The sequence below is a fragment of the Bombina bombina genome, chromosome 3, assembly GCF_027579735.1.
Source record: "Bombina bombina isolate aBomBom1 chromosome 3, aBomBom1.pri, whole genome shotgun sequence".
Lineage (NCBI taxonomy): Eukaryota > Metazoa > Chordata > Amphibia > Anura > Bombinatoridae > Bombina > Bombina bombina.
The window spans coordinates 790,693,768-790,719,807 of record NC_069501.1 but is presented as its reverse complement, the minus strand read 5'-3'; the positions used below and the strand labels follow the sequence as shown (position 1 = coordinate 790,719,807).

General features: G+C 38.5%; 1 protein-coding gene across 1 annotated transcript in view; it reads right to left on the bottom strand.

The window, feature by feature from the left end:
- The window catches only part of LOC128651932 (lysozyme g), a 70,965-nt gene extending 48,487 nt beyond the window's left edge, over nt 1-22,478 (bottom strand). Inside the window, exon 1 of the mRNA XM_053704896.1 lies at nt 22,401-22,478. Coding sequence (XP_053560871.1) covers nt 22,401-22,464 — 64 coding nt within the window. The 5' untranslated portion in view covers nt 22,465-22,478. The remainder of the gene's footprint in view (nt 1-22,400) is intronic.
- Nucleotides 22,479-26,040: the final 3,562 nt, after the last annotated feature.

The following is a 26,040-nucleotide window of genomic DNA, read 5'->3' as shown; positions in this document are numbered from 1 at the left end:
CACCCCTCACCACACCCACAATTCAGTTTTACAAACTTTGCCTCCTATGGAGGTGGTGAAGTAAGTTTGTGCTAAGATTTCTACGTTGATATGCGCTTCTCAGCATTGTTGAAGCCCGATTCCTCTCAGAGTACAGCGAATGTCAGAGGGACGTGAAGGGAGTATCACTTATTTGAATACGATGATTTCCCTAACGGGGGTCTATTTCATAGGTTCTCTGTTATCGGTCGTAGAGATTCATCTCCTACCTCCCTTTTCAGATCGACGATATACTCTCAATTTACCATTACCTCTACTAATAACTGTTTTAGTACTGGTTTGGCTATCTGCTATATGTGGATGGGTGTCTTTTGGTAAGTATGTTTTTATTACTTAAGACACTCTCAGCTATGGTTTGGTACTTTATGCAATTATATAAAGTTCTAAATATATGTATTGTACTTATATTTGCCATGAGTCAGGTTCATTTATTTCCTTCTGCAGACTGTCAGTTTAATTTTTGGGAATGTAAACACTTTAAGAAATTTATTTCTTACCTGGGGTTTAGTCTTTTTTCAATTTGACTACTTTTTGCAATTGCGGGTGTTAGGCCCGCGAGTGCGTCAAATGCTAGACTTTATTGCGTAATTTTTGGCGCAAACTTTTTTTGGCGCGAAAAAATGCGTTTATGATGCAACTTCGTCATTTCCGGCGTCATAAGTGACGCCGAGACCTTTCACACGGCGGCGTCATTAGTGACGTTGTGCGTCATACTTGGCGCCAAATTTTTTTCATTATTTCAATACCCCATTGATGTTTGCCTCCTGCTTTCTTCTCTATCAAGAGGCCTATGCTTTTGCATTTTTTCCCATTCCTGAAACTGTCATTTAAGGAAATAGATAATTTTGCTTTATATGTTGTTTTTTCTCTTACATTGAGCAAGATGTCCCAATCTGATCCTGTCTCTGAAGTTTCTGCTGGAACATTGCTGCCTGACATCGGTTCTACCAAAGCTAAGTGCATTTGTTGTAAAATTGTAGAAATTATTCCACCGAATGTCATTTGTAATAGTTGTCATGATAAACTTTTACATGCAGATAGTGTTTCTATCATTTGCCTAGATTTGGAGTTTGGCATTAGCCGTCAAAACCAGCGTTAGAGGCTCCTAACGCTGGTTTTGGCCGCCCGCTGGTATTTGGAGTCAGTCAGGAAAGGGTCTAACGCTCACTTTCCAGCCGCGACTCTTCCATACCGCAGATCCCCCTACGCCATTTGCGTATCCTATCTTTTCAATGGGCTCTTTCTAACGCCGGTATTTAGAGTCTTGGCTGAAGTGAGCGTTAGAAATCTAACGACAAGACTCCAGCCGCAGAAAAAAAACAGAAGTTAAGAGCTTTTTGGGCTAACGCTGGTTCATAAAGCTCTTAACTACTGTGCTCTACAGTACACTAACACCCATAAACTACCTATGCACCCCTAAACCGAGGTCCCCCCACATCGCCGCCACTATAATATTTTTTTTTAACCCCTAATCTGCCGACCGCACACCGCCACCACCTACATTATACTTATGTACCCCTAATCTGCTGCCCCTAACACCGCTGACCCCTATATTATATTTATTAACCCCAAATCTGCCGCCCCCAACGTCGCCACCACCTACCTACAATTATTAACCCCTAATCTGCCGACCGCACAGCGCCGCCACCTACGTTATCCTTATGTACCCCTAATCTGCTGCCCCTAACACCGCCGACCCCTATATTATATTTATTAACCCCTAATCTGCCCCCCACAATGTCGCCACCAGCTACCTACAATAATTAACCCCTAATCTGCCGACCGGACCTCACCGCTACTATAATAAAGTTATTAACCCCTAATCCGCCTCACTCCCGCCTCAATAACCCTATAAGAAATAGTATTAACCCCTAATCTGCCCTCCCTAACATTGCCGACACCTAACTTCAATTATTAACTCCTAATCTGCCGACTGGACCTCACCGCTACTATAATAAATGTATTAACCCCTAAAGCTAAGTCTAACCCTAACACCTCCCTAAATTAAATATAATTTAAATCTAACGAAATAAATTAACTCTTATTAAATAAATTATTCCTATTTAAAGCTAAATACTTACCTGTAAAATAAACCCTAATATAGCTACAATATAAATTATAATTACATTGTAGCTATTTTAGGATTTATATTTATTTTACAGGCAACTTTGTATTTATTTTAACCAGGTACAATAGCTATTAAATAGTTATTAACTATTTAATAGTTACCTAGTTAAAATAATTACAAAATTACCTGTAAAATAAATCCTAACCTAAGTTACAATTAAACCTAACACTACACTAGCAAAAATTAATTAAATAAAATATCTACAATTATCTACAATTAAACCTAACACTACACTATCAATAAATAAATTAAATAAAATACCTACAAATAAATACAATTAAATAAACTAACTAAAGTACAAAAAATAAAAAAAGCTAAGTTACAAAAAATAAAAAAATTAGTTACAAACATAATAAAAATATTACAACAATTTTAAGCTAATTACACCTACTCTAAGCCCCCTAATAAAATAACAAATCCCCCCAAAATAAAAAAATGCCCTACCCTATTCTAAAATTAAAATAGAAAAGCTCTTTTACCTTACCAGCCCTTAAAAGGGCCTTTTGCAGGGCATACCCCAAAGAATTCAGCTTTTTTGCCTGTAAAAAAAAACCATACAATACCCCCCCCCCCAACATTACAACCCACCACCCACATACCCCTAATCTAACCCAAACCCCCCTTAAATAAACCTAACACTAAGCCCCTGAAGATCTTCCTACCTTGTCTTCACCATGCCAGGTATCACCGATCGCTCCAGACTCCAAAGTCTTCATCCAAGCCCAAGCGGGGGCTGGAGATCCATCATCCAGCTGAAGAGGTCCATCATCGGGCTGAAGTCTTCATCCAAGCCCAAGCGGGGGCTGGAGATCCATCATCCGGCTGAAGTCTTCTATCAAGCGGCGGCTGAAGAGGTCCAGAAGTGGCTCCAAAGTCTTCATCCTATCCGGGCAGAAGAGTAGATCCGGACCGGCAACCATCTTCTTCCAAGCGGTGACAAGCGGCTCCATCTTGAAGACCTCCGGCGCGGATCCATCCTCTTCTTCCGACGTCCTAAATCCGAATGAAGCTTCCTTTAAATGACGTCATCCAAGATGGCGTCCCTCGAATTCCGATTGGCCTTCTGTGAACTCTAAATACCAGCGGTATTTAAAAGGTGCGGCCAGAAAAAAGCACGCGTAGCTAACGCACCCCTTTGGCCGCAAAACTCCAAATCTAGGCCAGTAATAGTACATTGCCAGTTGCAGTTCCTTCAACTTCTAATGTGCATGATATACCTGTAAATTTTAAAGAATTTGTTTCTGATTCTATTATGAAGGCTTTGTCTGCATTTCCACCTTCTAATAAACGTAAAAGGTCTTTTAAAACTTCTCATTTAGCTGATGAAATTTCAAATGACCAACATCATAATAATTCATCCTCTTCTGATGAGGATCTATCTGAAACATAAGATCCTTCCTTAGATATTGACACTGACAAATCTACTTATTTATTTAAAATAGAGTATATTCGTTCTTTATTAAAAGAAGTGTCAATTACTTTGGATATTGAGGAAACCAGTCCTATTGACGTTCAGTCTAATAAACATTTAAATGCTGTTTTTAAACCTCCTGTGGTTTCCCCAGGTGTTTTTCCCATTCCTGAGGCTATTTCTGATATGATTTCTAGGGAATGGAATATGCCAGGTACTTCCTTTATTCCTTCTTCAAGGTTTAAGCGAGAGTTTTGGGAAAAGATCCCCAAAGTTGATGGGGCTATTTCTACTCTTGCTAAACGTACCACTATTCCTATGGAAGATAGCACTTCCTTTAAGGATGCTTTAGATAGGAAGCTTGAATCTTATCTAAGGAAGTCCTATTTATATTCAGGTCATCTTCTCAGACCTGCTATTTCTTTGGGTGATGTTGCAGCTGCATCAACTTTCTGGTTGGAAAATTTAGCGCAACATGAATTGGATTCTGACATATCTAGCATTGTTCGCTTACTGCAACATGCTAATCATTTTATTTGTGATGCCATTTTTGATAGTATCAAAATTGATGTTAGATCCATGTCTTTAGCTGTATTAGCTAGAAGAGCTTTGTGGCTTAAATCTTGGAATGCTGATATGACATCTAAATCTAGATTACTATCTCTTTCTTTCCAAGGTAATAATTTATTTGGTTCTCAGTTGGATTCTATTATTTCAACTATTACTGGAGGAAAAGGAGTTTTTTTGCCTCAGGATAAAAAACCTAAGGGTAAATCTAAGGCTTCTAACCGTTTTCGTTCCTTTCGTCAGAATAAGGAACAAAAACTCAATCCTCCTCCCAAGGAATCTGCTTCCAGTTGGAAGCCTTCCTCAAATTGGAATAAATCCAAGCCATTTAGGAAACCAAAGTCTGCCTCTAAGTCCGCATGAAGGTGCGGCCCTCATTCCAGCTCAGCTGGTAGGGGGCAGATTAAGGTTTTTCAAGGATTTTTGGATAAAATCTGTCCAAAATCATTGGATTCAGAGCATTGTCTCTCAAGGGTATTGAATAGGATTCAAAGTAAGACCTCCTGTGAGAAGATTTTTTCTCTCACACATTCCTGTAAATCCAGTAAAAGCTCAGACTTTTCTGAAGTGTGTTTCAGACCTGGAGTCTTCAGGGGTAATCATGCCAGTTCCTCCTCAGGAACAAGGTTTGGGGTTTTATTCAAACCTATTCATTGTACCAAAGAAAGAAAATTTGTTCACACCAGTTAATTATAATTATTATAATTATAATAATTATAATTATAATTATTATAATTATAATTATAATTATTATTATTATTATTATTATTAGTCCACAATAGACTTGCAGGATGCATACCTTCATATTCCGATTCATCCAGAACACTATCTGTTTCTGAGATTCTCTTTTCTAGACAAGCATTACCAATTTGTTGCTCTTCCATTTGGCCTAGCAACAGCTCCAAGAATCTTTTCAAAGGTTCTGGGTGCCCTACTATCTGTAATCAGAGAACAGGGTATTGCGGCGTTTCCTTATTTGGACGATATCTTGGTACTAGCTCAGTCTTTACATACTGCAGAATCTCACACGAATCAACTAGTGTTGTTTCTTCGGAAACATGGTTGGAGGATCAATTTACCAAAAAGTTTGATTCCTCAGACAAGGGTCACCTTTTTAGGCTTCCAGATAGAGACAGAGTCATGGACACTGAATCTAACAGACAAGAGACGTTTAAAATTGGTCGCAGCATGTCGGCTCCTTCAGTCTCAGTCATTCCCTTCAGTGGCTATGTGCATGGAAGTTTTAGGTCTCATGACTGCAGCATCAGACGCAATCCCCTTTGCTCGTTTTCACATGAGACCTCTACAGCTTTGTATGCTGAATCAATGGTGCAGGGATTATACAAAGATATCACAATTAATATCCTTGAATCCCAATGTACGACACTCTCTGACATGGTGGATAGATCACCATCGTTTGGTTCAAGGGGCTTCTTTTGTTCGCCCAACCTGGACTGTGATCACAACAGATGCAAATCTTTCAGGTTGGGGAGCTGTTTGGGGGTCTCTGACAGCTCAAGGGGTTTGGAAATCTCAAGAGGCGAGATTACCAATAAATATTTTAGAACTCCGTGCAATTCTCAGGGATCTTCAGTTCTGGCCTCTACTAAAGAGAGAACCGTTCATTTGTTTTCAGACAGACAATATCACAACTATGGCTTATGTCAATCATCAGGGTGGGACTCACAGTCCCCAAGCTATGAAAGAAGTATCTCGGATACTTGCTTGGGCGGAATCCTGCTCCTGTCTAATCTCTGCGGTGCATATCCCAGGTGTAGACAATTGGGAGGCGGATCATCTCAGCCGCCAGACTTTACATCCAGGGGAGTGGTCTCTCCATCCAGATGTGTTTTCTCAGATTGTTCAGATGTGGAGGCTTCCAGAGATAGATCTCATGGCCTCTCATCTAAACAAGAAACTTCCCAGATACCTGTCCAGGTCCAGGGATGTTCAGGCGGAAGCAGTGGATGCGCTGACACTTCCTTGGTGTTATCATCCTGCTTACATCTTCCAGCCTCTAGTTCTCCTTCCAAGAGTGATCTCCAAAATCATCATGGAACAGTCTTTTGTGTTGCTGGTGGCTCCAGCATGGCCACACAGGTTTTGGTATGCGGATCTGGTTCGGATGTCCAGTTGACCGCCTTGGCCACTTCCGTTACGGCCGGACCTACTATCTCAAGGTCCGTTTTTCCATCAGGATGTCAAATCATTAAATTTGAAGGTATGGAAATTGAACGCTTAGTTCTAAGTCATAGAGGTTTCTCTGATTCAGTGATTAATACTATGTTACAAGCTCGTAAATCTGTCTCTAGAAAGATTTATTATAGAGTTTGGAAGACTTACATTTCATGGTGTTCTTCTCAAATTCTCCTGGCATTCTTTTTGAGTTTCTAGAATTTTGCAGTTTCTTCAGGATGGTTTGGATAAGGGTTTGTCTGCAAGTTCCTTGAAAGGACAAATCTCTGCTCTTTCTGTTTTATTTCACAGAAAGATTGCTATACTTCCTGATATACACTGTTTTGTACAGGCTTTAGTTCGTATTAAGCCTGTCATTAAGTCAATTTCTCCTCCTTGGAGTCTTAATTTGGTTCTGAGGGCTTTACAGGCTCCTCCATTTGAACCAATGCATTCTTTGGACATTAAACTACTTTCTTGGAAAGTGTTGTTCCTTTTGGATATCTCTTCTGCTAGAAGAGTTTCTGAGCTATCTGCTCTTTCTTGTGAGTCTCCTTTTCTGATTTTTCATCAGGATAAGGCAGTTTTGCGGACTTCTTTTCAATTTTTACCTAAGGTTGTGAATTCTAACAACATTAGTAGAGAAATTTTTGTCCCTTCTTTATGTCCTAATCCTAAGAATTCTTTGGAGAGATCCTTACATTCCTTGGATGTGGTAAGAGCTTTGAAATATTATGTGGAAGCTACTAAAATTTTCAGGAAGACTTCCAGTCTATTTGTTTTATTTTCTGGTCCTAGGAAAGGTCAGAAAGTTTCTGCTATTTCCTTGGCTTCTTGGTTGAAACTTTTGATTCATCAAGCTTATTTGGAGTTGGGTCAAACCCCGCCTCAGAGAATTACAGCTCATTCTACTAGATCAGTCTCCACTTCGTGGGCTTTTAAGAATGAAGCTTCAGTTCATCAGATTTGCAAAGCAGCCACTTGGTCCTCTTTCCTACATTAACTAAATTCTACCATTTTGATGTATTTGCTTCTTCGGAAGCAGTTTTTGGTAGAAAAGTTCTTCAGGCAGCTGTTTCAGTTTGATTCTTCTTCTTTTTGATTTAAGTTTTTTTCTTTCAAAAGTGAAAAACTTATTTTTGGGTTGTGGATTATTTTTTCAGCGGAATATTGCTGTTTTTGTTTTATTCCCTCCCTCTCTAGTGACTCTTGAGTGGAAGACTCCACATCTTGGGTATTGATATCCCATATGTCACTAGCTCATGGACTCTTGCCAATTACATGAAAGAAAACATAATTTATGTAAGAACTTACCTGATAAATTAATTTCTTTCATATTGGCAAGAGTCCATGAGGCCCACCCTTTTTATGGTGGTTATGATTTTTTGTATAAAGCACAATTATTTCCAAATTTCCTTTGTTGATGCTTTCTACTCCTTTCTTTATCACCCCACTGCTTGGCTATTCATGAATTGTGGGTGTGGTGAGGGGTGTATTTATAGGCATTTTGAGGTTTGGGAAACTTTGCCCCTCCTGGTAGGATTGTATATCCCATATGTCACTAGCTCATGGACTCTTGCCAATATGAAAGAAATGAATTTATCAGGTAAGTTCTTACATAAATTATGTTTTTGCCACCTAAGAGGTGGTGAAAGGTTAGGAAAACACTTCTTTATTCCAGAGTCATCTGCATGTGTTTTTATCACAGATTCAACCTTTGAGCTTGATGTCTCTCTTTGAAGCTGACATCGCTGTGTAAGGGTGGGTAAATACCGCCTACAGTGTATGGGTTTCAACGGCTATTTTATAGGATGTGCCGTTATTTGTTGGTGGCATAAAGTGTGGTGCAAAGCAGCCTTCACTCTGGCTGTGAGTGTGGGGAGTAGAGAGCCTTGTGTTATTGGCTTATACGGCTTATGTAAGGTAATGTGTAAGGATTAGATGCAGAATGACTTTTACTCTGCACAGTGATTACAGTGAAAGACAGCTCCTGCTGCTCGTAAGCATGTGGGTGTGTTTGTACAGACAGAACGTTCTGCTGAAAGGAAGTGAGGGGAGATAGTTAGTTAGTGTGAGGGGGGTGCCAGTGTCTCACTGAACTGAATGAAAGGAGAGTGCAGGAACTAAAGGATCCTGTGCAAGCTTTTGGGAGACGTCAGAGAAGGAGGAGTCAGGTGGCCATTTCAAAACGGCCAGATGAGATCTAGTAAGTATTTTCTGCCAAAGTTTATTTCGATGAAAATTGGGCTAGAGTTTGATGTAAAGATCGTTAATTAACTAATCTAAATAAGTGTCTGTAGTAACTTCTTGGAGTAGGAGATTTCTTTCTCTGCAATCTTGCGTATGGCACTTTTCTGTTAGAAACTTCCAGGATCGTCTTTGGTATGTTGCCTTGGTGTCTCCCAGGAGTATGGTACTTATACTGTATACCTGTAATTTCTCAGAAGTATGTGGTATAAGAAAAGAGAAAGTACATAGCGTAATATTGTTTAAACAAATAATTTATTTAACAAGAAAACGATATGCACTCACATGTAAGACCCTCAATCCTTAATGAGGTAAGCATTAACATATAAACATATACCTGAATGGTGTGTAAGCCAGGTAAATGTTGAAGAACATTTTTTTCACTTCAAATGGTATAAAAAACTTCTGGTGTACAATGGTATGTCTTTGTCTTTGTGAAAGTTCCAATATTAAAAACAGTACTAAAAAACACCTTTTGTTTTAAAATGACTTATATGCAATCATCAATAAAAAAATAAAAATAAAACTGAGACAGAAGAGTGTATAAACGATACAATTCACACCATAGGCCGCTTAGTAACCGTAACGCATCGATGTCACACGTGGTAAGGTAAAACCACTCCCACCTCTTACCTTTAAAACCAATGCTGGTTCAACTGCACACCATACAGCCTCTGACGAAGAAGTACCATTAAACTTCGAAACGCGTAAGGATATATTGAAGTGTGGCAGTGCAGTTTTACCTACCACAAGTGTGACCGGCATCTTAGGATGTAGATTCCTTTGAACCAAACAACTTATTTTTTCCTTTCACCGCAGTGTATACCTGCCTCGCAGAGCCTGTCACTATACAGCCCAGGACTTGTTTGTTAGTGCACAACAACATAGTCATCTCTGGGGCTAGCCACAGGCCAGATACTTTGGGGAGGTTTATGTACTCTTCTGTCTCAGTTTTATTTATTATTTTTTAATTGATGATTGCATATGTCATTTTAAAACAAAAGGTGTTTTTTAGTACTGTTTTTAATATTGGAACTTTCACAAAGACAAAGACATACCATTGTATACCAGAAGTTTTTTATACCATTTGAAGTGAAAAAAAATTTCTTCAACATTTACTTGGCTTACACACCATTCAGGTATATGTTTATGTGTTAATGCTTACCTCATTAAGGATTGAGGGTCTTACATGTGAGTGCATATCGTTTTATTGTTAAATAAATTATTTGTTTAAACAGTATTACGCTATGTACTTTCTCTTTTCTTCTACCACATACTTCTGAGAAATTGGAGACCAGAGGATATACAGTATAAGTACCATACTCCTGGGAGACACCAAGGCAACATACCAAAGACGATCCTGGAAGTTTCTAACAGAAAAGTGCTATACGCAAGATTGCAGAGAAAGAAATCTCCTACTCCAAGAAGTTACTACAGATGCGAATAACCCCAGACCAAGGGATCAACTAACAGCAGTTCTTTTGTTAGCACACATTACCTCATCCATTCATTTACCTCATTGTTTTTATTGCTCCTTATTGCATTGCATATTCCAACAAGGACTACAGAATAGAAATACTTAGAGACTTGATTATCCCTTTGTATTATTGTATTGTATTTGGTTGCGCTGTATTACTTCTGATTAATCCTCTTGCTTTTTATATTACTTACAGTGTTAAGGGTACACTGAATAATTTGTTCATACTGCACAATACTTTGATCTAACACTTGAATATATATATATATTTTATTTCTTTTCCATTGGTCTACCGATATAGGTTGACAGTTGAGTGCTGGTATTACATCTTGATTTACATTTAATCTAAATAAGTAACAGTATTTTTTGGGTTGACTGTCCCTTTAAGTACAGACTTCAGGTTCTCTTGTGAGAACCTGCAGTTGTAGACAGGCTTTGCCTGCCAAAAGGGTTTCATAAATTGACCCCTAAGTGTGTTTTTATCACGGCTAGATTACGAGTCTTGCGTTATGAGGGGTGAGGTATTAACTTGCACGTTATTGTCACCGCTCACTTACCTACAGCGCTGGTATTACAGGTTTTCAGAAACCTGTCGTTAACAGGCAAGAAGTGATCGTAGAGCAAAAGTGTGCTCCATACCGCACTCCAATATCAGCGCTGCTTAAGTCAGCAGTGAGCTGGTTGTACGTGTTTGTGCACGATTTCCCCATAGTCATCAATGGGGATAGCCGGCTGAGAAAAAGTCTAACACCTGCCAAAAAGCAGTGTAAAGCTCCGTAACGCAGCCCCATTGATTCCTATGGGGAAACACATTTTATGTTTACACCTAACACCCTAACATGAACCCCGAGTCTAAACACCCCTAATCTTACACTTATTAACCCCTAATCTGCTGTCCCCAACATCGCCGACACCTACATTATATTTATTAACCCCTAATCTGCTGTCCCCAACATCGCCGACACCTACATTATATTTATTAACCCCTAATCTGCTGCCCACAACATCGCCGACACCTACATAATGTTATTAACCCCTAATCTGCCGCCCCCAACGTCGTCGCCACTATAATAAACATATTAATCCCTAAACCGCCGTACTCCCGCATCGCAAACATTAGTTAAATATTATTAACCCCTAATCTGCCGCCCCGACATCGCCGACACCTACATTATGCTTATTAACCCCTAATCTGCCGCTCTGGACACCGCCGCCACCTACATTATACTTAACCCCTAATCTGCTGCCCCCAATATCGCCGACACCTACATAATGTTATTAACCCCTAATCTGCCACCCCAACGTCGCCGCCACTATAATAAACATATTAACCCCTAAACCACAGTACTCCCGCAGCGCAAACACTAGTTAAATATTATTAACCCCTAATCTGCCGCCCCTAACATCGCTGCCACCTACCTACATTTATTAACCCCTATTCTGCCGCCCACAACGTCGCCGCCACTATACTAAAGTTATTAACCCCTAAACCTAAGTCTAACCCTAACACCCCCTAAATTAAATATAATTAAAATAAATCTAAATAAAAATTACTATCATTACCTAAATAATTCCTATTTAAAACTAAATACTTACCTACAAAATAAACCCTAAGCTAGCTACAATATTACTAATAGTTACATTGTAGCTAGCTTAGGGTTTATTTTTATTCTACAGGCAAGTTTGTATTTATTTTACCTAGGTAGAATAGTTACTAAATAGTTATTAACTATTTAATAACTACCTAGCTAAAATAAATACAAATTGACCTGTAAAATAAAACCTAACCTGTCTTACACTAACACCTAACACTACAATTAAATACATTTCATAAATTAAATACAATTAAATACATTTAATTCAATTAGCTAAATTACAAAAAAAACAAACACTAAATTACAGAAAATAAACAAATTACAAGATATTTGAACTAATTACACCTAATCTAATAGCCCTATCAAAATAAAAATATCTTCCCCAAAATAAAAAAAACCCTAGCCTGAACTAAACTACCAATAGCCCTTAACATGGCCTTTTGCGGGGCATTGCCCCAAAGAAATCAGCTCTTTTACCTGAAAATAAAATACAAACAACCCCGCCAACAGTAAAACCCACCACCAACACAACCAACCCCTTACATAAAACCCTAACTAAAAAAACCTAAGCTCCCCATTGCCCTGAAAAGGGCATTTGGATGGGCATTGCCCTTAAAAGGGCATTTAGCTCTATTGCGGCCCAAAGCCCTAACCTAAAAATAAAACCCACCCAGTAAACCCTTAAAAAATCCTAACACTAACCCCTGAAGATCCACTTACAGTTTTGAAGATCCAACATCCATCCTCAATGAAGCCGGGAGAAGTCCTCAACGAAGCCAGGAGAAGTCTTCATCCAAGTCAGGAGAAGTGGTCCTCCAGACGGGCAGAAGTCTTCATCCAGACGGCATCTTCTATCTTCATCCATCCATCTTCAAGACATCCGGCGCGGAACATCCTCTTCCAACAACGAATACCCGACGAATGAAGGTACCTTTAAGTGACATCATCCAAGATGGCATCCCTTAGATTCTGATTGGCTAACAGCCAATCGGAATTTAGGTTGTAAAAATCCTATTGGCTGATGCAATCAGCCAATAGGCTTGAACTTCAATCCTATTGGCAGATCCAATCAGCCAATAGGATTGAGCTTGCATTCTATTGGATGATTGGAACAGCCTATTGAATGCAAGCTCAATCGTATTGGCTAATTGGATCAGCTAATAGGATTGAAGTTCAATCCTATTGGCTGATTGCATCAGCCAATAGGATTCTTTCAACCTTAATTCCGATTGGCTGATAGAATTCTATCAGCCAATCGGAATGTAAGGGACGCCATCTTGGATGACGTCACTTAAAGGTACCTTCATTCGTCGGGTAGTCGTCGTTGGAAGAGGATGCTCCGTGCCGGATGTCTTGAAGAAGGACCCGTTCCGTGCTGGATGGATGAAGATTTCTGCCCGTCTGGAGGACCACTTCTCCCGGCTTGGATGAAGACTTCTCCCGGCTTCGTTGAGGATGGATGTCCGATCTTCAAAACTGTAAGTGGATCTTCAGGGGTTAGTGTTAGGATTTTTAAGGGTGTATTGGGTGGGTTGCCTCATCATAGGGGCAGGCTATTGTCATCCAATCTGAGCTTGCCACAATAAATATTTTATTATAATTTATTTTTTTAATTTGTCTGATCATGTCAATATTTGTAAATATTGACTCTGACCAGTGTGGATCTCCCTCCCTCTCCTCACTTGCGTTTTTGTGAGATAGAGAGAGAGATCTGTGTTTAGGAGAGAGAGAGATTTATCTAGTATATTTGGTAAAAATTGTGAGATCCAAAGGTTATTTTCTATAAATCACCGACAGTAGCATAGCTGCACTTTTTTGCTGTCTGTGCATTTTTTTAGGGGTTCATTTTTTAGTAGATTTTTTGTGAGACCCAAAGGCTCTTTTCAGAGCCATTTAGCTAGTTTAATTTAATTTTCAGAGTCATTAACCCCTAGCTTGCCAGTGATCACTATAAATCACTGGCAGTAGCATAGCTGCACTTTTTTGCTGTCTGTACATTTTTTAGGGGTTATTTTTTTTTAGTCATTTTTTGTGAGACCCAAAGGCTCTTTTCAGAGCCATTTAGCTAGTTTAATTTAATTTAAGTAACAATTGTAAGATCCAAAGTCTCTTTTCAGAGCCATTTAGTTAATTTAAATTTTAAATTGTGTTGATTTTTTTTTGTCATTTTTTTTCTGTGACAGATAAAATAATGTCACAGAGAATATATAGTGCTGAGGATGCATATGCCATCCTTGCATCAGAGTCAGACGCCTCTATATCTGACTCAGACCCCAATTTTGACCCTGCCATATGCTCAGATACATCATTAGATACAGTCCCAACTGATAGTAATGTATCTGTGGCTGCTAGCCCCCCAGGTAGCCCCCCCTGCCAGAAGGAGACATGTTGCTTCAGCTGCCATTGCTGCTAAAGAGTGGGTAATGCCTCATCACCAGAGGCCAGATATACCGCCCTTCACAGCAAATCCTGGCATAAATATCGATGTTGCAGGATTTAGCCCCCAATAATTTCTGGAGGTGTTTCTGGGTGATAATGTATTGGGGAACATTGTCGCCCAAACTAATTTATATGCCCATCAGTTCTGTGCTTCAAAGCCAGACTCATATTTGACAAAGCAGCAATGAGCCCCCATCGATGTGCCAGAATTTAAAAAATTCTGGGCATTGACTATGTTAATGGACATCATAAAGAAACCCTCCATTCACTCTTACTGGAACAGTAGCCCCATCTGCTCTACCCCCATTTTCTCCCAATGTATGTCGAGAAATAGGTGTGAAATTATTCTACGCTTCATGCACTTCAGCGACAACAGCCTGTGCCCCACTAGGGAGCATCCCAAATTTGACAGGCTGTATAAAATCCGCTCCTGATTACTCACTTTGCTGCCAGGTTTGCAGAGGCTTATACACCTGGAAGGAATATATGCGTGGATAAATCCCTGATGAAGTATAAGGGAAGGCTGGGATTCAAGCAGTATATTCCTTCTAAGTGCTCCAGGTATGGGGTAAAGGTGTATAAGCTCTGTAAGAGTGAGACTGGGTATACTCAGGCCTTCCGAGTGTATGAGGGAAAGGTTAGCCACCTTGACCCTCCAGGTTGCCCAGAACATATGGGAACCACTGGCAAGATTGTCTGAGACCTGACATTACCCCTGATGAACAAAGGGTACCACTTGTATTTAGATAATTTCTATTCAAGTGTCCTTTTGTTCAAGCTACTATAGTGCTTTGATACAGTAGCTTGCGGTACAATTAAAAAGAACCAAGCAGGTTTCCCAGGACAACTTGCACGCACCCGGCTACGAAGAGGGGAGAACTTAGCTGTGCGCCAAAAGGAGCTATTGGCAATTAAGTACAAAGACAAGAAGAATGTGTACCTTCTTACCACCATCCCCACAGAGAGGACTGTGGAGGTCTCTGTACGTGGCAGAGCTGAGAGCATAATATAGCCAGTGTGCATCAAGGCTTATAACCAGCATATGGGTGGGGTTGATCTGGCAGACCAGCTGCTGCAGCCCTACCCTAGATAAGGGCCTGGTACAAAAAGGTTGCAAATTACTTAATGCAGAATGCAACCCACAACGATTTTTTGTTGTTCAAAAAAGCAAACCCCGGAATGAAACAGACTTTTTTTTACAGTTTCAGCTCCAGATCATTTTGGGGATAAATAAAGTTAAATAAAGTTATTAACCCCTAAACCACCATCCTCCTGCATCGCAAACACTATTTAAATATTATTAACCCCTAATCTGCAGTCCGTTCTCATCACCTCCACTATACTAAAGTTATTAACCCCTACACCGCAAGCCACTATAAATAAACCTATTAACCCCTAAACCAAAAACCCCCACAACGAAATAGACTAAATTAAACTATTAACCCCTAAACGAAAAGTCCCCCACATCGCAATAAACTAATTTAAACTAGTAACCCCAAAACCTAACGCCCCCCCTAACTTTGTATTACAATTTCAATTTCCCTAGCTTAAATAAAATAAAAATGTACCTGTAAAATTAAAAAACTATGTTTAAACTAACAATTAAACTAATATAACTATTAAATTAAAATTAAACTAACTACCAATAAAAAAATCCTAACACTACTATAAAAATTGCAAACTATCTAATTACAAAAAATAAGACTAAATTACAAAAAATAACAAATGAAATTATCAAAAATAAAAAAAGAATTACACCTAATCTAATAGCCCTATCAAAATAAAAAAGACCACCCAAAATAAAAAAAATAACCTACAATAAACTACCAATAGCCCTTAAAAGTCCTTTTGTAGGGCATTGCCCTAAGTTAAACAGCTCTTGTCCCTGAAAAAAAACACAAAGACCCCCAACAGTAAAACCCACCACCCAACCAACCCCCCAAAATAATAAACCTAACTCTAACAAAAACCTAATCTACCCATTGCCCTGAAAAGGGCACTTGTATGGGCATTGCCCTTAAATGGGGATTTAACTCTTTTGCATTTGCCCTTAAAAGGGCAATGGGTAGATTTGTTTTTTTGAGATAGTTTTTTTTATTTTGTGAGTTTGGGGGGGTGGGGGTTTGCAATGTTCGTGGGTCTGTATTTTTTTCAGGTGAAAGAGCTGTTTAACTTAGGGCAATGCCATGCAAAAGGCCCTTTTAAGTGCTATTGGTAGTTTATTATACATTAGGTTTTTTATTTTGGGTGGTTTTTTTTTTTAAATGGGTATTAGAATAGGAATAATATTTATTATTTTTTATAATTTGTTTGTTATTTTGTGTAATGTTTATTTTTCGTTTTGGGTGGGTTTTTATTTTAGATTAGAGTTTGGGCAGCAAAAGAGCTAAATGCCCTTTTAAGGGCAATGCCCATACAAATGCCCTTTTCAGGGCAATGGGTAGATTAGGTTTTTTGAGGTAGTTTTTTTTTATTTTGTGGGTTTGAAAGGTGGGGGTTTGTATACTGTTAGGGGTGTATGTTTTTCTTTTTTTAGCAAAAGAGCTGTTAACTTTAGTGCAATGCCCTGCAAAAGGCCCTTTTAAGATCCCCCAAAATGCCCTTTAAGGACCCTTGGTAGTTTATTATACATTAGGGTTTTTCTTTTTTAAAGGGTATTAGAATATGAATAATTTTTATTGTTTTGGATAATGTTTGTTATTTTTTGTAATGGTAGGATTTGTATTTTTTGTATTTTTTGTAATGCTAGGTTTAAGTGTAAGGCAGCTTTTTTTTTGCTGCTTTTATTTTTCTTTGTTAATTTTTGTCCTTTTTTGCAGACTAAGGGCCTGTTTCCCGCAATGTAAGAAGCAGCGGTCATTAGAGGTGGCGAGGGAAAATCAGAGAGAGCAAGCTTGCTCTTTGATTGTTAGTCCCTTCAATCACACAAATGGGACAGGCATTACACACTCATCAGAGTGTGTAATAATACATATGGGCCAGCGGACGAACAGATCTGCTGCCTGTATGCAGCGAAGGTGGGCAGACAGCTTTGCAAGTTGAGAAGCTGTCCGTCCACCTTTTAATACATGGGGCCCTAAGTCAGGAAATCTGCTTGAGGAACGCTGGTATTTTAATAGAGCTAATGGTGCTTGACTATAACCAATTTGTGTGAAAAATACTTACATTTGTGAGTATCTGTCAAAATTAGACATGGATCCAGTAGGATCCGGCTGTTTTTCTAAAAAAAAAAGAGTTGGTTCTGGAAGGACCCAGATGTTGTGTCAAATAATATTGGATCCAGAATTGTCTAGGTGTGTTTGTGTGGAAAACACTGAAATGTGTGTGTATCTGTTTAAATTGGACATAGATCCTTAAGGATCTGGCTGTTTTTCAAGAAAAAAAAGAGTTGGTTCACAGAAGTTTTTGAATAAACTATTGTTTGATTCAGAAATGTCTGAATGTGTTTTTATGGAAAACAATTAAATGTGTGTTTCTATCTAAATTAGACATTGATATGGCAGGATCTGGTTGTTTTTCTATAAAAAAAAAAAAGATAGTATGAAGGGACCTAGATAATTTGTGTAAAATATTATTGGATCCAGAAGTGTCAAAATGTGTTTGTGTGAAAAAAAATAAAAAATTATATGTATCTATCAGAATTAGACATGGATCCGGTAGGATTCGGCTGTTTTTCTATAAAAAAAAAAGGTTGGTTCTCTAAGGACCCAGATGTTTTTGTCTATCCACCAATCAGCAAGGACAACCCAGGTTGTTCACCAAAAATGGGCCGGCATCTAAACTTACATTTTTGCATTTCAAATAAAGATACCAAGAGAATGAAGAAAATGTGATAATAGGAGTAAATTAGAAAGTTGCTTAAAATTTCATGCTCAATCTGATTCACGAAAGAAAATTTTTGGGTACAGTGTCCCTTTAAATGTGTGGATCTGTCTAGTTAGACATGGATCTGGTAGGATCCAGCTGTTTTCTATCAAAGAGTTGGTTCTGGAAGGACCAGCATGTTTTTTATGTAACATTATTGGATTTAGAAGTGTCTGGATGTATTTTTGTGGAAAAACAATACAATTTGTGTGTATCTGCCTAAATTAGGGATGGATCCGTGAGGATCCGGCTGTTTTAAACATGGATCAGGCTTTTACCCACACCAAAAAAGGGTGTCCTATGACAGCGTCACTTTTAAAAGTCACTGTGCTCTTCAGTACAACCAGTTGTCCTGCCAGCCTTTACCTATGTAGATTTCATGGCTATGTACTGGACTTTATGCACCCTTTAGCAGTGGGTGTGGCTGAATCACTTGAACTCAATAATTAATAGGGGTATACACATACGTTTGGTCATATGGTATGTGTCTGTGTGTGTGTATGTGTATATGTGTGTGTGTGTGTGTGTGTGTGTATGTGTATATATATATATATATATATATAATATCTTTTAAATGTAGGCTTTTTTAAACCTGTAAGTTTAGCCGTTTTAAAGGAAAAAAAAGGTTATCACAGAAGAATCTGTAGGGTGAAAATTTAATTTTTGTAATTTTACAACTTCATCTACTATGTTACTATATAAATTATTACAAGTTGTGTTTATTCCAATACTTTAAAGTGAAAGTAAAAGTATGGAGACCACAATGTACAGAAAAATAAAAAGTAACCCACTACATTATTAACCACTAAATCGCCACACACCCCATCACGAAGTAACCCACTACAGATTATTAACCCCTAAATCGCAACACACCCCATCGCAAAGTAACCCACTGCACTATAAACCCCTAAACCACCACACACCCCATCGCAAAGTAACCCACTAACATTTAACCCCTTAACGACCGAGGACGTGCAGGGTACGTCCTCAAAAAAAAGGCAGTTAATGCCTTAGAACGTACCCTGCACGTCCTCGGTTTGGAAAGCAGCTGGAAGCGATCCTGCTCGCTTCCAGCTGCTTTCCGGTTATTGCAGTGATGCCTCGATATGGAGGCATCCTGCAATAACCTTTGGTAGCCATCCGGTGCAGAGAGAGCCACTCTGTGGCCCTCTCTGCACCGGAGATCGGTGGCTACCTGCGTTGGTGGGTGGGAGCCGGACCGGGAGGCGGGTGGCGGCCATCGATGGCCCTGGTTATGTGCAGGGGGGGCGGGATCGTGGGCGGGGACGAGCAGGGGCGCGCACGGACGCGCGCGCGTGCACGGGAGGGCGGGGGCGGGCGCGTGCACGGGGAGGGAGCGGGTGGGAACCGCTACACTACAGAAAATGATTTAATAAAAAATGTATAAATATCGAAATCTGGAAAAAAAAAAAAAGATCAGCAAGGTGGTGGGGGATTGTCTGTGTGGGGGGGGGGGGAAGCTACACTACAGAAAAAAGCCCCAAAAAAATAAAAAAAGCACTTTTTTTTGCAAACTGGGTACTGGCAGACAGCTGCCAGTACCCAAGATGGCCCCCAATGAGGCAGAGGGGAGGGTTAGAGAGCGGTTTTGTGGGGGATCAGGGAGGTTGGGGGCTAAGGGGGGGATCCTACACCCTAGCATATGTAAATATGCTAAAAAAATTTTTTATTTTTTTTAAAAAACCCTTTTATTTTAGTACTGGCAGACTTTCTGCCAGTACTTAAGATGGCGGGGACAATTGTGGGGTGGGGGAGGGAAGGGAGCTGTTTGGGAGGGATCAGGGGGTGGGATGTGTCAGGTGGGAGGCTGATCTCTACACTAAAGCTAAAATTAACCCTGCAAGCTCCCTACAAACTCCCTAATTAACCCCTTCACTGCTAGCCATAATACACGTGTGAGGCGCAGCAGGATTTAGCGGCCTTCTAATTACCAGAAAGCAACGCCAAAGTCATATATGTCTGCTATTTCTGAACAAAGGGGATCCCAGACAAGTATTTACAACCATTTGTGCCATAATTGCACAAGCTGTTTGTAAATTATTTCAGTGAGAAACCTAAAATTGTGAAAAATTTAACTTTTTTTTCAATTTGATCGCATTTGGCGGTGAAATGGTGGCATGAAATATACCAAAATGTGCCTAGATCAATACTTGGGGTTGTCTACTATACTACACTAAAGCTAAAATTAACCCTACAAGCTCCCTAAAAGCTCCCTAATTAACCCCTTAACTGCTGGGCATAATACACTTGTGGTGCGCAGTGGCATTTAGCGGCCTTCTAATTACCAAAAAGCAACGCCAAAGCCATATATGTCTGCTATTTCTGAACAAAGGGGATCCCAGAGAAGAATTTACAACCATGTATGCCATAATTGCACAAGTTGTTTGTAAATAATTTCAGTGAGAAACCAAAAGTTTGTGAAAAAATTTGTGAAAAAGTGAACGATTTTTTGTATTTGATCGCATTTGGCGGTGAAATGGTGGTATGAAATATACCAAAATTGTCCTAGATCAATACTTTGGGATGTCTACTAAAAAAAAATATATACATGTCAAGGGATATTCAGGGATTCCTGAAAGATATTAGTGTTCTAATGTAACTAGCGCTAATTTTGGAAAAAAGTGGTTTGGAAATAGCAAAGTGCTACTTGTATTTATGGCCCTATAACTTGCACAAAAAGCAAAGAACATGTAAACATTGGGTATTTCTAAACTCAGGACAAAATTTTGAAACTATTTAGCATGGGTGTTTTTTGGTGGTTGTAGATATGTAACAGATTTTGGGGGTCAAAGTTAGAAAAAGTGTGTTTTTTTCAATTTTTCCTCATATTTTATATTTTTTTTATAGTAAATTATAAGATATGATGAAAATAATGGTATCTTTAGAAAGTCCATTTAGTGGCGAGAAAAACGGTATATAATATGTGTGGGTACAGTAAATGAGTAAGAAGAAAATTACAGCTAAACACAAACACCGCAAAAATGTAAAAATAGCCTTGGTCCCAAACGGACAGAAAATGGAAAAGTGCTGTGGTCATTAAGGGGTTAAACCCCCTTACCCAACACCCCTAAGTTAACCCAAAACAGACTACAGTACCTTTAAAAAACCTAACTTTAATAAAAAACCCTAACATTACCCTAAAACTAACAAATCTAACAATACTGTAAAAAAACAAAATTTAAAATTACTTAAAAAAAACCTATTACAAAAAAAAACTACCATTACAAAAAAAATACCATTACAACAAATAAAAAAGCTTCTAATCCCCCACAAAAACAACCTATACTAACACTAAACTACAGAGATAAAAAGTGTTAGCTCTTTTTCTGAAGAAAAAAAAAAGGTTACAAACCTTTATAATTAACCCCCCAAAAAAGTCTATCTAAAAAACAAATATTGAAAAAATTGTCTGTTTTGGGGTAACTTAGGGGGTTTAGATCTTAATGAGTTACTTTGCGATGGGTGGTGTGGTGGTTTAGGGGTTAATAGTGTAGTGGGTTATTTTGCAATAGAGATGGTTGTTCAGGGGTTAATAGTGTAGTAAGTTACTTTGCAATGGGGTGGTTTAGGGGTTAATTGAAAATTTTAGTGCAACTGTTTCCTAAAGCCAAACCAGGTTGCATAAAAAGTTTGAGTGGTAAAGGCAATTGTGTTCGGACTTTGCCACTCAACGCTGTCCATAGAAAATATGGGGAGCGTAAATTATTGCGATTTTGCACAAAAAGCGAGCCCCTTGTAATATGGATTTGAGCATAAAAAAGCATTCCACTCGTAATCTGGCCCTTTTTGTGTATAGTGTTTAATATTTCCTTGCTCTATGTCACTGGTCAAACTTGTCCTCAGGCCTCTCCAACAGGTCAGGTTTTCAGGATAACCTTGGATGAGAGCCGGTAAAATAACTATGTTTACTAATCAGCTGATTATTTCACCTGTGCTCCAGTTCAGATATCCTCAAAATGTGGCCTGTTAGGGAGGCCTGATGATAGGTTTGAAAACCAGTGCTCTATGTTTTTAACTTGTTTGTATTTTCACACAAAATAAGTCCTATTCTGTTTACATTTACCTGTTTTAACCCCTTAATGACCACAATGTACCCTGTATGTCACTGGTCGTTAAGGGTTTTTTCAGGTTATAATAGCACAAGTCTAGCAAGAACACACTATTAATGCCCTCCCTCCAGAAGGCTTTGTGGAATAGAGCAGTCTTAACGTTGGTGGCAAGACCGCGCTATAAAACAATCAAGTCCCAAAAAAAGGCCAGCGACATACAGGGTACGTCGCTGGTCCTTAAGGGGTTAAGTTACATTTGAGTTGATAATTGTATGAGTAAAAAGTATTTTTACAGCAACAATAAATAAAACAAAAAGAATATGTCTATAAAACATAAGCACTAATTTTCATGTTTACTGGGGTGGGGGGAAGTGCAAGGAGTATTTACCAGTATAGGAAAGGTTGTCATATCCTGCGGTTTGAGCTGATGCTCCTGTAGTAGAAAGAGTCATTATATCAGCATGCTGTAAAGCCATAGCTTCCTTGTGCTGGATCACCGGTGCTATATATCACACAAATAGCAGAAATGTGCTGATTATCTTTTCTGGCCTTCACTATTCCTTTAAATAGCACAAATACTGTTTGATCCTGCCCCTTTCAGGGAGGAAAACAAGAATATCATGCAGTGCCAGGAAATTAGAACAATAATAGCATGCAGTACCAGGAATATCATGCAGTACCAGGAATATCATGCAATACTAGGACATAAAACAAGAATATCATGCAGTACCAGGAAATAAGAACGAGACAAAATAATAACTAATCATCATGCAAAATACTTTCATTCACTGGTTTTACTTTCACTATTACACAGCCAACCAACTACTGTTCTGTAATCCTTTAAGTAGTATTAATCATAATGAAAATTAGGATAAAGTTGTTTTCTTGGAATTTATAACATTTAGTGCCAGATTACAAGTGGGTTTATCGTGGGTGATTGCACGCATCGGGTTTACTGCTTCTAATAAAAGTTTAAAGTAAGCACGTGAGCTCAATTGCGATTTATGCTGGAATGATTACCGTGTCCTCAGAGCCCTGGTTAACTGTTTTGCGGAAAAAAAGTGTCACAAAACACATAAAATATACACTACAAAGTACAGTAAAACTCATTATTATTATTTTTATTATTATCATTTATATGTAGAGTTCCAACAGATTCCGCAGCGCTAATAACACTCATAACATTATCTAATAAAAATTATTTTTAAAAAAATATTTCACAAAAAAGTTATAAGGGCTCAAAGATATGATGTTTCAGGGCCTTCACTCCTGCATTACAGCCCTTTCAGTTAAAGTAATAGTAAATCCTAGCATTTGTGATATTCTAAGTTTGGCTTTTTACGCGCATCAAGTGGAAATATCTAATTTTCAACTTGTAATAGGAGCGCTAGCCGTCTCGCAGAAAGCTTACTTCTAGCGGAGTTAGCACTCGAGCGGGAGCTTAATTTTCCTTGTGGTTGCATGTCAACCAAGTTGTTGATTTGCTGTGCTCAAATAATTTTCTGTTCAACCATAATTTACCTCTTTCGCATTAAGTGCACCTATACTTATTACATATATATTTTTTAGAGTGAAGATATGGCTTCCTTTTAACATTAAATATTTATATATAACCTATAATTTTATATAAAAGAGATTATGAAATTGTATTTTTTCCAAGCTATTTTATTGTGAATATAATAATCCTTATAGACATTATGGCACACATATTTGTTTTCAGTGATGTCCCACGAGTACAACGATACCCATGTACAGTTTTTCTGAGATTTCAGAAAGTTACAGGGCCCAACATGGGGCCTGCCTATTTACATGGAAATTAGGCATATTCATTTTTGGGACCTAAGTCGCCTTTGAGATATTATGGCAGCCTAGGAATAAATATTACCCGATCATAACATATCATTTGCAAAAGTAGACAACCCAGGGTATTCCAAAAGGGCTATGTCTAGTCTTTTTTTTTTGTAGCAACTTAGTCACAACACCTGGCCAAAGAAATTTAGTGGTCATATTTTTTGTATGTGTTTTTCACCCAAAAACTGCACTTTGGCTGTTTCTGTTATCATCCTTACAATACAACACCTGGTCAATTTAGTGGTTTTAAATTGGCCAGGTGTTGTGACTAAATGGCTACATAAACACTGCACTTTGGCTGTTTCTATCATCATCATCATTATGGGTGCTTTATAGCAGTAAAACATATATTTGTGTTCTGCGATGCCCTAAGAGTACAACAGTACCCGCATGTAGAGTTTTTATAGGGTTTCTTGAAGTTACAAGACCAAATATGGGGCCTGCTCATTTACATGGAAATTTGGCACATTGATTTTCTGGGCCTACGTCACCTTAGAGACATTATGGCAGCCCAGGAATAAAAAAATACTCCATCATGGCATACTATTTGCAAAAGTAGACAACTCAGGGTATTCTAAAAAGTTTATATCTAGTCATTTTTGTAACCTCTTAGTCACAATACCTGACCAAATTTAGTGGTCATATTTTTTGTATGTGTTTTTCAGCCAAAAACTGCACTTTGGTTGTTTCTGTTATCATCCTTATATGTTTTACTGCTATAAAAACACCCATATTTGTGTTCAGTGATGTCTAATGAGTACAACAGTACCCATCATATACAGGTTTTATGGGGTTTATGGAAGTTACAGGGACAAATATAGGACCTGCCCATTTCAGTCTTCTTACATGGAAATTTGGCACCTTGATTTTCTAGACCTATTTAGTGGTGATATTTGTATGCGTTTTTCACACAACCACTGCACTTTTGGCTGTTTCTATCATCAGCCTTATATGTTTTGACAGCTCAGTTCAGTCTTCAAACATGGAAATTTGTCACATTTATTTTCTGGGTCTATTTCGCCTTTAAGACATTATGGCATCCCAGGAATGAAAATGACCCCATCATGGCAAACCATTTGCAAAATCAGGGATTGATGGAATATATACCTAGCGTCTGTGTAATCCTATATGCTCCGGCTGTATTGACCTCTAGCTGTCAATAAGGAACTCTAAGAATATATGGATGTAGCCTGAACGCCTTAACTAGAAGTTGGCTAGGATGTGAATAGGTAGAACACGTGTATTTATTAATGACAATAAAAGTTGACAGTTAAAACAATTAAAACAATAATTAAAACAAAAGTTTAAAACAATAAATATACAATATGCAAAGGTACCTATGTGGAATATTCAAATAGTACATTAACATGGATCCATGCTCATCGACATACAAAAAGACTGGTAAGATGTGACAGTACCACTAAAGAAAGTACCACTAAAGCAGTACTACACCACCTTGGTACACAAATGGGGCACTAAGCGCCCAGCGGGGTCTTGGCCATGGTGTAGTGAGAAGTCACAAATTGTTCCTATCAGTTGAGTGTAATTTGAAATCCGAGGTTCAGTGAAAATATGGTGTAGAATTTCCAAGCGTATACTTAGGTAGAGTCCAATATAGTTATGTTATAGATGATCCCTCATTAGTGATGGTGTAGGAGAAAAAAGGAGATGTGACTGAATGCTCAAAAAATAGTGCAAAATAGTGTGTGTGGGGGGGAAGGATAATCCTTCAACAAAGGATAAAAAAACAAAAATGTAAGAAAATTGCCAAAGATGCCATTGATGAAAAAAGACGTCAACGCCACATTGTGTTGACGATAGTTGTGTACATGCTGCCTAGTTCCAATTGGATATTAGGTTTTAACTCGCATATTCCTTAGAAAATAGAAAAGTTAGTAATACAAAAAGTGATAGAGAAAAATACCCTCTATCTCTATATAAATATCGACATTTTAGGGGGCTGTGAGGACTTGGGATGTGGGGTTGTTCTATCTTTCTAGTGATGTTATTATGAGAGACTATTAGTATATTCACTAATTCCTCCCGATTTTGAACTGTTGACGTCATACCCAATAGGAATAGCCGAATATCGGCATCACTAAAAAAGACCAAATAGGATTATTGCAATGGCAAAATCTATTGCTGCAAAAAACACTGCTGACCTGCATTATATGGCA